This window comes from Loxodonta africana, chromosome 13 (assembly GCF_030014295.1).
Source record: "Loxodonta africana isolate mLoxAfr1 chromosome 13, mLoxAfr1.hap2, whole genome shotgun sequence".
NCBI lineage: Eukaryota > Metazoa > Chordata > Mammalia > Proboscidea > Elephantidae > Loxodonta > Loxodonta africana.
The window spans coordinates 66,772,883-66,785,243 of record NC_087354.1 but is presented as its reverse complement, the minus strand read 5'-3'; the positions used below and the strand labels follow the sequence as shown (position 1 = coordinate 66,785,243).

Sequence of the window (12,361 nt, the reverse complement as noted above, 5' to 3'; positions counted from 1 at the left end):
AAAGAATGTTGATTTCTGTATGCATACCTATTTTTGTCTTTTTATAAAAGTGAGATCATACAATATTTGGCCTTTTTTGATTGAATTTTTTTGCTCAGCATAATGTCCTCCAGATTCATCTATAAGACGTTTTGTGAACTCATCATTACCCTTTATAGCTGTGCAGTATTCCACTGTATGCATATGCCACATTTTATTTGTTCATCTCTTGATGGGCACTTGGGTCCTTTCCATCTTTTTGCCATTGCGAATAATGCTGCAGGGAACATAGGCATGCATATGGCTATTTATGTCGCTGCTAATTACTAATATACTTTGCCTCACTTAAAACATTAGCATCAATTATATTTTATAGTTCAAAGTTTAAATTTTTTTCTGAGAAAAAAGCAGTGTGTTAGAACTGTTTTTGTGCCACTCTAATATTTTGTTATCAAGCATACAATTAGCAAAAAAAAAAAAAAAAAGTGAACTTATATAAGCTTCATGTGGAGGGAATTACCACCAAGTACTCACTTGAAGTGGGATAAAAAAATGTAAAGTCCATGAATTTAATAACTAACTAACCAAAGTACTACAGTGGAAAAAAGAAAAAACCCAAGTAGGTTACTGTATTTTTACACAAATAACACGGACCTTTTACATTTGTTTGCCAACCACTCCCTCCTCCCATGAGGTATTTTCATAAGCATGCTAATTTTTTACAGCAACACGTAAAAAAATTGGCATAGCCGTGCTTATGAAAATATCTCGTGGTGTGGGGAGGAAGCAGCTGGTAAACAAACGCAGATGGTGAATGTTATTTGCGTGAAAATATAGTAGTCTGTTTCTGATTGTTCTTTTTCAAGGAAAAGTTTGACTTGCTCATCATTTTGTTACCTGAATGACCATGCTAACATCTAGTGCGTATTGGTGCCAGTGATGATTCTAACATGCTACATGAATTCCAGTGGTATCTGGAGATATGCCCACTTAGGTTATGAAAATTCAACTTTATGAGGAGTTTCATAAAGTTTGACTTTATGAAAACCCATACAGTTTCTCAGGTCTTAGGAAAAACAGAACTCCACCATCTGCACAAATGTGTAGATCACGTGAGTTGCTTCTTCTTTTGGAGTCCTTGAAGTTAACTGGTTTTTAGGAGTAGTAACATGACTTCTCTGGTGGCAATCCACTGGTGAGTGTAATGTTTGAGTTGATTTTCCCTGTTTTTGTATTAGAGGTTGAATTATATAAACGTTGAGTATCACAGCTATATTCTGTGCATTAGCTGTTGTCTTCAGTGTATGCTGGGTAATAGCTAAAAGTGCTCGGGGAAAGCAGGTAAACAGCCATATTATAGAGTGATAAATGCAGAGAAAATGCCTTGGTGGGTTGCACTGTGATTGCTAATGTTAACTATTGAAGTAACTACTTATTTTAATGAGATTTGGTATTGTTTTAGCATAAATATGTGTCAGTTTTGGAGCTCTGGCACACAGTATATATTTTCTACCTACAGAAATTAATGGTAATTATGATTTTGACTAAGGAGAATTCTCCCTATAAGAATTCTTTCAGGGAAGAATTATCCTTGTAAGATGGAGACTGTAACTCATTTAATTCTCACAACAATCCTGTGAAATAGGAGCTAGTTATTATTAAACAAATACTCATATAGTACTTATTGTATGCCAGGCACTATATGTGTATAAGATGGTCTTCTCAACAACTCTGGGTGGACACTATTGCACCATTTTACAGTGAGAAACTGAGGCACAGGGAGATTAAGTAACTTGACTAATCTGAAATTAAGTGATGCTAGTATGTCTGGTAGAAGGAAGAACTGTCATAAGAGTCTATGTGTAATATAACGACATCTACCAACTATTGAGCAGTAAGTACTTTACAATTTCTTATTTAATTCTCCCAGTAAGCTATAAGGTAGCTATTTTACCTTATTTTACAGATAAGGAAACTAGCACATACACAGGAGAAATAACTTGTCCCAAATCGTACCGCTGGTTAATGTTAGAGCTGGGGTTTGACCCTCCATGCGACCCAAAACCTATGCTTTTAACCAGGTTAGGGGTCCAGAACAGCAGAATCTCAGATGGGGGAAAGGGAATGGCATTTTTTAATTTAACAAAAGAGAGCATGAATTAAAAAAAAAAAAGGCCTACATATACTGCCTCTGGTATTACAAATAATAGAAATAAAGGCAAAAAATATCTTAGAAATTGGTCTGTACATCATAGCCAATGGTACAAAAACAACAATAAAGAGGACAAGGGGGTTTTCTAATGCTTTTTATGACTGTATTTATAACACATAAAAGCAGCTTCAAACTAAGAAGAAACGCACAGCTAAATTTTGGGCTAACAAAAGTCATGCTTTCTATACCTTCTTTACAATGCAGTGTGTATATAGTCCTGGCCACTTAACGTTGTAGCATAATGGCAAAAGGTCTGTATTCCCTGTAACAGTTTACTGAGGAAAATTATGAGATTCCTTCTCTGGAAGGTTTTGAAAATCCATTTCCTGTGTGATAGGGTAGTATAATGGTGGTCGTGATGGTTAATGTCATGTGTCAACTGGCTAGGCTATGATTCTCAGTGATTTTGCAGATACTGGACTGGATACTCTTCCACAATGTAGTACACCTTCAGTGATGTGATCCGCCAATGGATCGAAAGGGGAGTTTCTCTGGGGGTGTGGCCTGCCACCAGTATGTAAATGGTCTAACAAAGCTCACTCTCTCAACCCTGCACTCTTCTCATCACCTGACCTTCAGTTCTTGGGACGTAAGCCTGCAGAGGCCTCTAGCCTGCCTCCTGACCTGCAGGTTTTGGATTCTCCAGCCCCTACAACCCTGAGCCAGCAGTGGTCTCCAGCCTGCTGCTTGACCTACAGATTTGGAGCTTGCCAGCCTCCACAATTGTGTGAACTATTTCCTCAGAGTTGTGTGAGTCATTTTCTTGAAATAAATCCTTCTATATATTTTTATATACATTTCACTGGTTTTGCTTCCCTAGAGAACCTAGACTAAGAGAGTAGTTCTTTCTGAAATTGGGAGAATTGACTGGATAACGTTTCAAAGTTTCTCCTAACCCTCATATGTGATATGCTGTTGTTATTGCTAGATTCCAACTACTCACAGTGACCCTATAGGACAGAGCAGAACTGCCCCATAGGGTTTCCAAGGAGCACCTGGGGATTTGAACTGCCACTCTTTGGGTTAGCAGCCGAGCTCTTAACCATTATGCCATCAGGGCTCCCATATATGATACAGGTATGCCAATACCACAAAGTTCTTTTAAAAACCGTAAAGGAATATTTGTTAAAATAATACTCAAGGAAATTGATTCCAGATAGTAGGGCAAGTAATAATGAAAGCTGAGATACTGTGTAAAATATTCTAAAGGGTTCAGAATGGAATATGTTTGAAATTTCTGGGAAGACATTTTGTACAATGGAGAAATTTCATGGTTAGAAATCCTCTTATTGAAACATATATCATTATTTAAAAAAAACCCAAACTTGCTGCCATCGAGTTGATTCCAACTCATAACTGCCCAGTAGGGTTTCCAAGGAACAGCTGGTGGATTCCAACTGCCAACCTTTTGATTAGCAGCCATAGCTCTTAACCACTGAACCACCAGGGCTCCATATATAGTCATATATTATATATTTAGTTATAACTACCATTAAAAAAACAAAACAAACCAAAACAGTATAAAATACATTCAAAGAATTAACTAGACCATGTGTTTAAAAGCAATCCTAAAATACCACAAGAGCATGATGTTAGTAATAAGATCAAGGGAGAAAACTGAAATTACACTCAAGTTTTGTGAAGCTTCAGGTATTCATAACTGTAACATAGTAATAATAATAGCAAACAGCCTTTGAGTATTTCCTATTGTCTTAGTTACTTAGTGCTGCTATAGCAGAAATACAACAAGTGGATGGGTTTAATAATCTTATTCTCTCACAGTTCAGGCACCAGCTCCAGGGGAAGTCTTTCTCTCTCTGTCAGTTCCGGGTGAAGGTCCTTGTCATAAATCTTCTCCTGGTCTAGGAGTTTCTCAGTGCAAGGACCCCAGGTCCAAAGGACACACTGCTCCTGGTTCTTCTTGCTTGGTGGTGATGAGGTCCTTTCCTCTCTGCTCGCTTCTATTTTATATCTCAAAAGAGACTGGCTCAAGATACAACCTAATCCTGTAGATTGAGTGCTGCCTCATTAACAGTCCTGCCTCATCAACATCATAGAGTTTAGGATTTATAACACATAGGATATCACATCAGATCACAGAATGGTGGACAGCCACATGATACTGGGAATCATGGCCTAGCCAAGCCGACGTGTGTATTTGCGGTACGCGAGTCAATCTATGACACCTAGGGACCAGCATGAGCTCTTAGTCGCCTAGTGCTGCTGTAATACAAATACCGAGAGTAGCAGCTAAAGAACAGAAATTTATTTTCTCACAGTTCTGGAGGCTAAAAGTCCAACAAGGTTTCAAATGTGCAGATTCCTTCCTTGTCAATAGCCCCAGGTGTTCCTTGGTGGCTTGTAGACAATCCTCACATGGTGTCTGTCTTTCCCCTGTGTGTGTTTCTGATCTTTTTATAACTAGAAGTGATTAGATATAAAATCTACCTTACTCTGGTATGATCTCATTAACATAACAAACCTCCTAGTTCCAAACAGGGTCATATTTACAGATACAGGGGTTAGGATTTCAACACATATTTTGGGGGGACACAGTTCAATTCTTAACAATGACTAAGTGATTTTCCTGAGTTATTTAATCTTCATTAACCCTTTGAAGTTAATCAATTCCATTTTACTGGACAGGAAACTGAAGCTTACAGAGGTTAGGTTACTTGTCCAAGCTTACACAGCTAACGGGCAACTGATCTGGGTTTAAAGTTTAAACCCCAATCAGTCCAACTCCAGAGCTCAAGTTCTTAATCACTTTGCCATGCTGCCTCTGTAGGACAACACTTACTTTTCACCACCAAGAATAAAGTAGACTTTTAAGGTGCTACCATGAAGTAAAACAGCCAAGGAGAAAAGAGGCAAAAGCCTTTGATAATCTTCAAACTTGATAACCCTTGAATCATGCCAGTCTCACTTGGGTCTCTTGGGGGTTTACTCCCACTCTTGGAGATTAGTGGATCCATGTGATTTGCTGCTGATTTCCCCAGTTCCCTTTTAGATCTGCTACTTATCTTGGGGAGGGGGGGTCCTCAAGTCCAGATAAGTAGACTTTAAAGTCATGTTCACATCACTGCATCATTCCAGCTGTTTTGTTATGCATGTACATGGCCATTTCAGAAACTGCTAGAATAGTCTAGTACGCTAAATGCCAATCATGATTTTAAGCCCTTAGAAGCCCACTGTGTATCATTCTGGCCTCAAGTAAGACATCAAAAATGTGGTCACTCTTGCTTACATTTTCTCTGAAATCTCAGAGAATACAGAATCAAAGAAAGCATTTTAGGTGTGTGATCTTCCTATCCTCCTCAGCTCTCTCTGCTCCTGACGCATGAGAGGAAATGATCCTACAGGCCACCACACCACGGCATAAGAGAAAGAAATAAAATCAGTAATGTCATGGATTGAATTATCCGCCCCCCCCAAAATGTGTGTATCAACTTGGTTAGGCCATGTGTGGTTGTCCTCCATTTTGTGATTGTAATTTTATGTTAAGAGAATTAGGGTAGGATTGTAACACCACCCTTACTCAAGTCACCTCCCTGATCCTAGGTAAAGGGAGTTTCTCTGGGGTGTGGCCTGCACCACCTTTTATCTCTCAAGAGATAAAAGGAAAGGGAAGCCAGCAGAGAGTGGTGGATCTCATACCACCAAGAAAGCAGCACCAGGAGCAGAGTGTGTCGTTTGGACCCTGGATCCCTGAGCCTGAGAAGCTCCTGACCATGGGAAGACTAAGGACAAGGACCTTCTTCCAGAGCCGACAGAGAGAGAAAGCCTTTTCCCTTGGAGCTGACGCCTTGAATTTGGACTTTTAGCCTACTTTACTATGAGGAATTTCTCTTTGTTAAAGCCATCCACTTGTAGCATTTCTGTTATAGCAGCACTAGGTGACTAAGACAGTAACATACAACAGTACTTTATAAATATTGCCTGACTGCCTAATCTTTGTCAACCTCCTTCAGGTTTTCAAGTGCCATTCACAAATAAAGAAGCCAAGGGCACTACGAAAGAATGAATGAAAGTATAAGCATTATAAGTGATTTTTAATATTAACATAATTTATGAAACTCATGTCAATTTACTGTACAGAATAATTGCATTAGTCTCTGTCTTTAAAAGCTTTCAACAACAAGTCGGCTGCAAGTCCGGGAGACAGGGCCCCACTGAGGACCCTCCCTTCCAGAAGCGGAATCTGTTCCCGCACCATGGGATGGGTCCTGAAATGATCTAGCACACTTTCCTGGATGAGGTTCCACATCCAGACCTTCTGCTGCTTCTGTCGCCTGGCAGTCAGCTCCCCGCTGGCAAGCATTAGGTCCTGGAATTCTTTCATTTTATCCCACATTTCAGTGACACCCTCTCCGCTTCTGGAAGAAATGCGAATTACCTATTGAAAAGGGAAGGACCAGAACCGTTTTACTTAAAACGAGAGAAGACATTTTTATGAGGAACTCGGATATTTGCCAATTAATTTTTCCATTCTCTGGACTCTGGAAATAGTCAAGTGACAAAAGCGAGACATTTTATAGCTGTGGCAAAGTAAATATACTGAGATATAGACCGAGGTAACTTTCCTAAGATTACTAAGTATATAGAAAATATAAGACACTGATTCAAGGTCCAATTTTTAGCCCAGATATTTATTTTAATTTAGGATTGCTCATATGGTCTTCAGGGGGCATTGTGGAGGAACTCTGAAAGTCATGAAGATAAGAAGGGCAATGCTAGGTAAGTTTCCCTGAGACCTGAGCACCAGAGAATGAAGGTAGGTTGAAAAAATAGCCCCATTCTCTCTGTCGAAATTTCCTGATCCATCAAGTATTAAGAGTTGAGCAAACAACATCTGTATGTATAAAATGGCTCCAAACTCAACAAAGACAATGTGTCTGGGGAAAACTGGGAGCTGAAGGTAAGACACCCCATCAGTGTCTTCATCATAAGCACAGCTTATTTTTTAATAACATAGCATCCTCCTGCAGATAAAGCTGTTCACATTAATATTACAGCATCACTTGCTATAGAATTTTTCAGGTTTTTCTTATTAAAAACAGCACCCAACAAGCATAACAGGAAGGGAAGTATATTGCAAGCTTTTCCTCTCTTACTCAAGCACCAGCACAGATAATCAAATCGTTAATTGCTCTATAATCATACAGCTCTATAATCTTAAGGCTGGTTCTGTTCAGAATGGACTTGCTATCACTTCCAAGTGGCTCAAATCAAGCATGAAGCACCCTAATCTATCACCTCACATCTAGTTTTTGACATCTAGCGGTTGAAGAGTTATATTTAAAATCATGACTACACACTCTGGCTTTGTCATAATTTCTAAACTTGTAATCTTCACATACAAGCAAAGATTGATTATATGTTAAGCTTGGGATTTACATTCTCTCTTAGAATGGGCACAGTCCACTCGGGGGGAAAATGCAGAATGGAATACAAACTAACCTTTGGTCTCCAGACTTTGGAACGTTTGCGGAGTAACTTCAGGGCACTCACGTATTCTGCTTGTATCCTTCGAGCTGGTACAATCAAGTCCCCATCGGATTTAGTTACAGCAACCAGATCTGCCATCTCAATGATACCCCTTTTGATACCCTAAAGAGAAAAAGTAGAGCCACTAGAAACAACTTAATCATAACCAGCATAAGAATGGGACAATCAATTCAATGCTAAGATTCTGAAAGTCATTCGTTACATGAACTTTTTCTCTGCATCTTTTTAAGCCCTGGGTGCCAGGGACTACAATTACTCGACAGCAATTACTCAAAGAACACTGGCTTTTGGGACTAGAACAGTCATCTGTAATATTTCTTCCAGGTTTAGAGGCTAACATGTTGAAATACATTCAGAATTAGAATAAATGTATCAACAACACACAATAGGATTGAATGACAGGAGACACTTCACATTATCTCATGATGGATCCACTTCTCACAAGCTAACACTGCAGGCTGCACAACCAACCATCCATCATTACGGTGCTTAAAAAGAAAACATACATATCACTAAAATGTGCATTTCTTGAAAAAAAGTCTTCAAAATTTTCTTTCAAGGTACATAGCATTTTTTTTTCTTCAATTTCCAAATTGAGGAAAAATAATCTTATGGCTAAAAATGCCCCAATCTTTTAAATTATGTTGCATAAAAATATTAGAGATAAAGACTGAAATCCAAAGCCCACACCTTATTTGGAAGATACAGATTTTTCCCCACTGAGATTAAACATTGTTTTCAAACCCAACTTTCAATCATTAAATCCCAATGGTTAATGCTTCTAAATCACAGCATCTACTGTCTGTTACTATTTTAAAATTATACAAATCAAAGGGATTGTAGTGAAAATCCGACTTTATAATAGATAAGCTATGACAGTAGGATAGTAGGAGCCCTGGTGGCACAGTGGGTAAGAGTGCGGCTGCTAACCAAAAGGTCAGCAGCTCGAATCCAACACCTGCTCCTTGGAAACCCTATGGGGTAGTTCTACTTGGTCCTATAAGGTCGCTGTGAGTCAGAATCAACTTGATGGCAACTTTTTTTTTTAGTAGGATTCCAGTTAAAAACAAAGTAATATCTTATGAGAAGCTTTTGACCCAAGTATGCCATAGATGGAATCCCTGGGTGGTGCAAACAGCTAAGGCCTGTGGCTGCTAAGTGAAAGGCTGGAAGTTTGAGTTCACCCAGAGGCACCTTGGAAAAAAGGCCTGGCCATCTGCTTCTGAAAAATCAGTGACTGAAAACCCTATGTAGCACAGTTCTACTCTGGCACACATGGGGTCACCATGAGTCAAAACTGACAGCAACTATGAACAACCATTCAACCATGGTCTCTTTTGGCTGGAGCTATCCACATATTCCATTCACTCCCATGTTACAAATGGAAAAATCTAAGTTCTATGATTAGTTCAAGGTTGTACATTCTCCTACTAATGTATGTAAAGTATACAGAATTTATCTTTGGCTCAGGTGTTTTAGCCAGTGACATTTCTTTCCCTATGCTTTTATCAACTTTATTTACCAAAATACAACTCTGGAAATTGGTACTTTCAGAGATATATACTCTGCATTTTGGAAAAATAAAACCAGAAAATAATTACCTGCAATTCATCTCCTCCTGCTGGCGGTAGTAGTAAAACAAACATGTCAACCATGTCAGCGACAGCAAACTCCGATTGACCCACACCTGAAATTTTAAATCACAACCATACGCGACAATACTCAGTTATTTGACTTTCTCAACTGCACTGGCCATCATTTGCATTCCACTTCACTCACTCATACCCACGGTCACACCCTCAACCTGGTCACCACTTGAAATACGCCAGCTCTGAAGAATTTATTAAATGCCTCCATAGCAGCAAGCCCGCTATCCTTCCTAGCTCGTTCTTTCCCCTGCTCCCATGAGACCCATTCTTTGGTCAAATGGAGGACCTAGCACCCTCCATTCTCTCTTCACTCTCACAGCTCTTTCTTGGCTTTCCTTTTCATCACTAAGCAGCTTGAACACTGTGATTCTAATCTAAAACCATTCTAGTCAATGCTTTCAGCTTTTGTGCCCCCTCATCCTTACACCAGCCCTACGAACCCTCAGATGTTAATCAGTCAACCATCTGTGTTGTCTCCTCTGAAAGCATGCTGGAAAAATCACTCAACTGTGTGAATGGTGCCACTACAGAGTCATGGTCTCCAACGTCTACTACATCTTCCTCACTGCCTGGTACACGCAATCCCTAAAGGCCCTCAGTCAGTCTCCTTTCCCACTGTGGCTGTTAGAGACATTCACTCTCCCATAATCTTCCCACTTGATGACAGGGCATCTACTTCACAGAAGGAAGGCAGAAACTTCTTCAGCTTCTTCCTCTCCGGCTCCACAGATAAATGAATGTAAACTCATCCTTACCGCCTCCTCTCCTGTCTCAGGGTAGGAAGTATCCGCTGAAGAGTAACCTCTCCTTCCTTTCCACTTCTTTTGGGCCCTCATTCTTCTTTATCTAACCTTCCTTTTGCCTACAGACTCTCATTCCTTGGCACACCACATAAATTGTATTCAGGTCTTTCTCATCTTAAAATCAAACAAGATAAAAAACATAAACTCACATCCTCCTCTAACTATCACTATATTTCTCACTTGCCCTTTATAGCCAAGTTTCTGGAAAGAGTAATTTATGCTCACTGTCTCCACTTCCCCACTTCACATTAATTCCAACCTACTTAAATCTGGCTTCCACATCGATCACTCCACTAAAACTGCGGACACAACAAACTCCTCCTGAAACTCTCTCCTTCCTTGGTGTGGCAGAGGATTCTTTCTAGCTCCCTGTTCAGTATCTATTCTTCCCTAATTTCTTATCCCACTGTTATTAGGAATATCAATGTATCAGATGAATGACCACACTCACCAGGCTCCCTCCAGGTGATTAAGGTGTAAAAGCAAAAGTCATTAGTTGGGGCTTCCAGGGAAGTTCTTTAAAGAGGGCCAGTCCAGCTGGGAGGTAACCTCTTGTGCCTACTCTGCCTTCCTTACTCCCCCTTCCTCCAATTCTACCTAGAACATGGAAGTGACGTTCATCAGTCACTTTTTAACCAAGAGCAACCTTGAGGATAGAAACCAAGTGCTAAGAATGGACAACAGAGAGACAGAAGAAGCCTGGGACCATTCAGGACATGGTAGAACCACCACACCTGCTCTGGACTGTCTGTCTCCAGGCCTCTTTTACTTAGGAGAAAATAAACCCCTTTCTTGTTTGAGCCACTGCTATTTTGAGTCTCTCAAACAAACAGCCAAATGCAACTTTCAGGTAACACACTGGTTTTTATGACCCTACCCTTGTCCCTTGATTCTCCTACTGTCACTCAGGTATCTCTTCCCCCATCCACTCTTAAATATCAGAATTTCTAAGGTCCCAGTCTTGGTTATCTTCTGTTTTTGCTACATATTTCCCCTGTTGGTCTCACCAAATTCATAGCTGGAACTGTGACACTACGAACTATGCTGATGACTGCTAAATCTGTATTTCTCACTCAGTCCTCTCTCTTGAGACCCACGGTCACTTGGACATCAAACAAGTACCTCAAATTTAATATATTCACCATTGAACTCATTATTTTCTCCTCTCCAAATCTGCCCTTTCCCCCAGAATTCTCTATTATCCTCTTCTTTCCTAATCTCCTTCTTCCATTCATGGATAAAGTCCTGCCAATTTACCTGTTTTTTCTTTTCTTGTTTATAGTTCTTATCAAGTTTATTCAAAATTATTTCTTAATTTTGATGCTATTGTAAATGGTGTTGTTCCTTTTTTTTTCTTATTGTAGTTTAGATGAAGGTTTACAGAACAAACTAGTTTCTCATTAAACAGTTAGTACACATATTGTTTTATGACATTGGTTAACAATTCCACAACACATCAACACTCTCCCTTCTCGACCTCAGTCATTTACCCTTAATGTTTTTTCAACCCATCTCGTCTTCTCCATTCCATTTGCCACTACTTGGTGCAGGCCCATTATCTCTTTCTGGGATTAGTAAAACAGTCTCCTACTGTCTCCCTGACTCTACTCTAGCTCTTCTAATTATTCTACACTCTATTGCCAGGGATCTTTCCAAAACGCATACATGGTTTTGTTACCCTCCTGCTTATAATCTTGCCATGGCTTCCCACTACTTCAGGGTGAAGTCCAAACTCAGTGGCACGCACGGCATGCAAGGTCCTTGACAACCTGGCCCTGGCCTTCTGCTGCAGCCGCATCTCTCTTCACTCCCTGTCTTCACACGCCATGTTCTAGGTATCCTGAGCAAACCCGAGTTCTCTGAATGGGCTATGTTTTCTCACTCTTCTGCATCTTTACAAATTCCCTTTATCCCATACTTTGCTTAACTCCATTTTTTTTCTTCAAAGTGGAGCTCAGTTGTCACCTCCTGCAGAAAGCCCTCCTTGATGCCCCAAATCTGGGTTAGGCTCTGTCATTAACATTTACACAAAGTAACATAATATTTTGTCTTTCCACAAGCATGTGAATTTCCTGGGGTTTTCATCTTAGTACGCTCATTGCATACAGCTATGTTCTGGGGCTACAAATACGAAATAAAACAAGGCCCATTGTTCAAGAGGCACCCAACTATATTAATTTTCTTAGCGAATACTGTAGACATGTGAAATG

The 12,361-nt window shown here is 39.9% G+C and overlaps 1 protein-coding gene across 3 annotated transcripts in view; it reads right to left on the bottom strand.

The window, feature by feature from the left end:
* MMAA (metabolism of cobalamin associated A) overlaps positions 1 to 12,361 on the bottom strand; it is a 37,886-nt gene that overhangs the window by 3,645 nt on the left and 21,880 nt on the right. For 2 of the 3 annotated variants that reach the window (XM_064267545.1, XM_064267546.1), the window contains 3 exons: positions 9,301 to 9,386; positions 7,652 to 7,801; positions 501 to 6,587 (listed from right to left, as the gene is read on the bottom strand). In XM_064267545.1, coding sequence (XP_064123615.1) covers positions 6,300 to 6,587; positions 7,652 to 7,801; positions 9,301 to 9,386 — 524 coding nt within the window. In that variant the 3' untranslated portion in view covers positions 501 to 6,299. Of the gene's footprint in view, positions 1 to 500; positions 6,588 to 7,651; positions 7,802 to 9,300; positions 9,387 to 12,361 lie in introns of those variants that run through there. The other variant, XM_064267547.1, reaches the window with a different exon arrangement.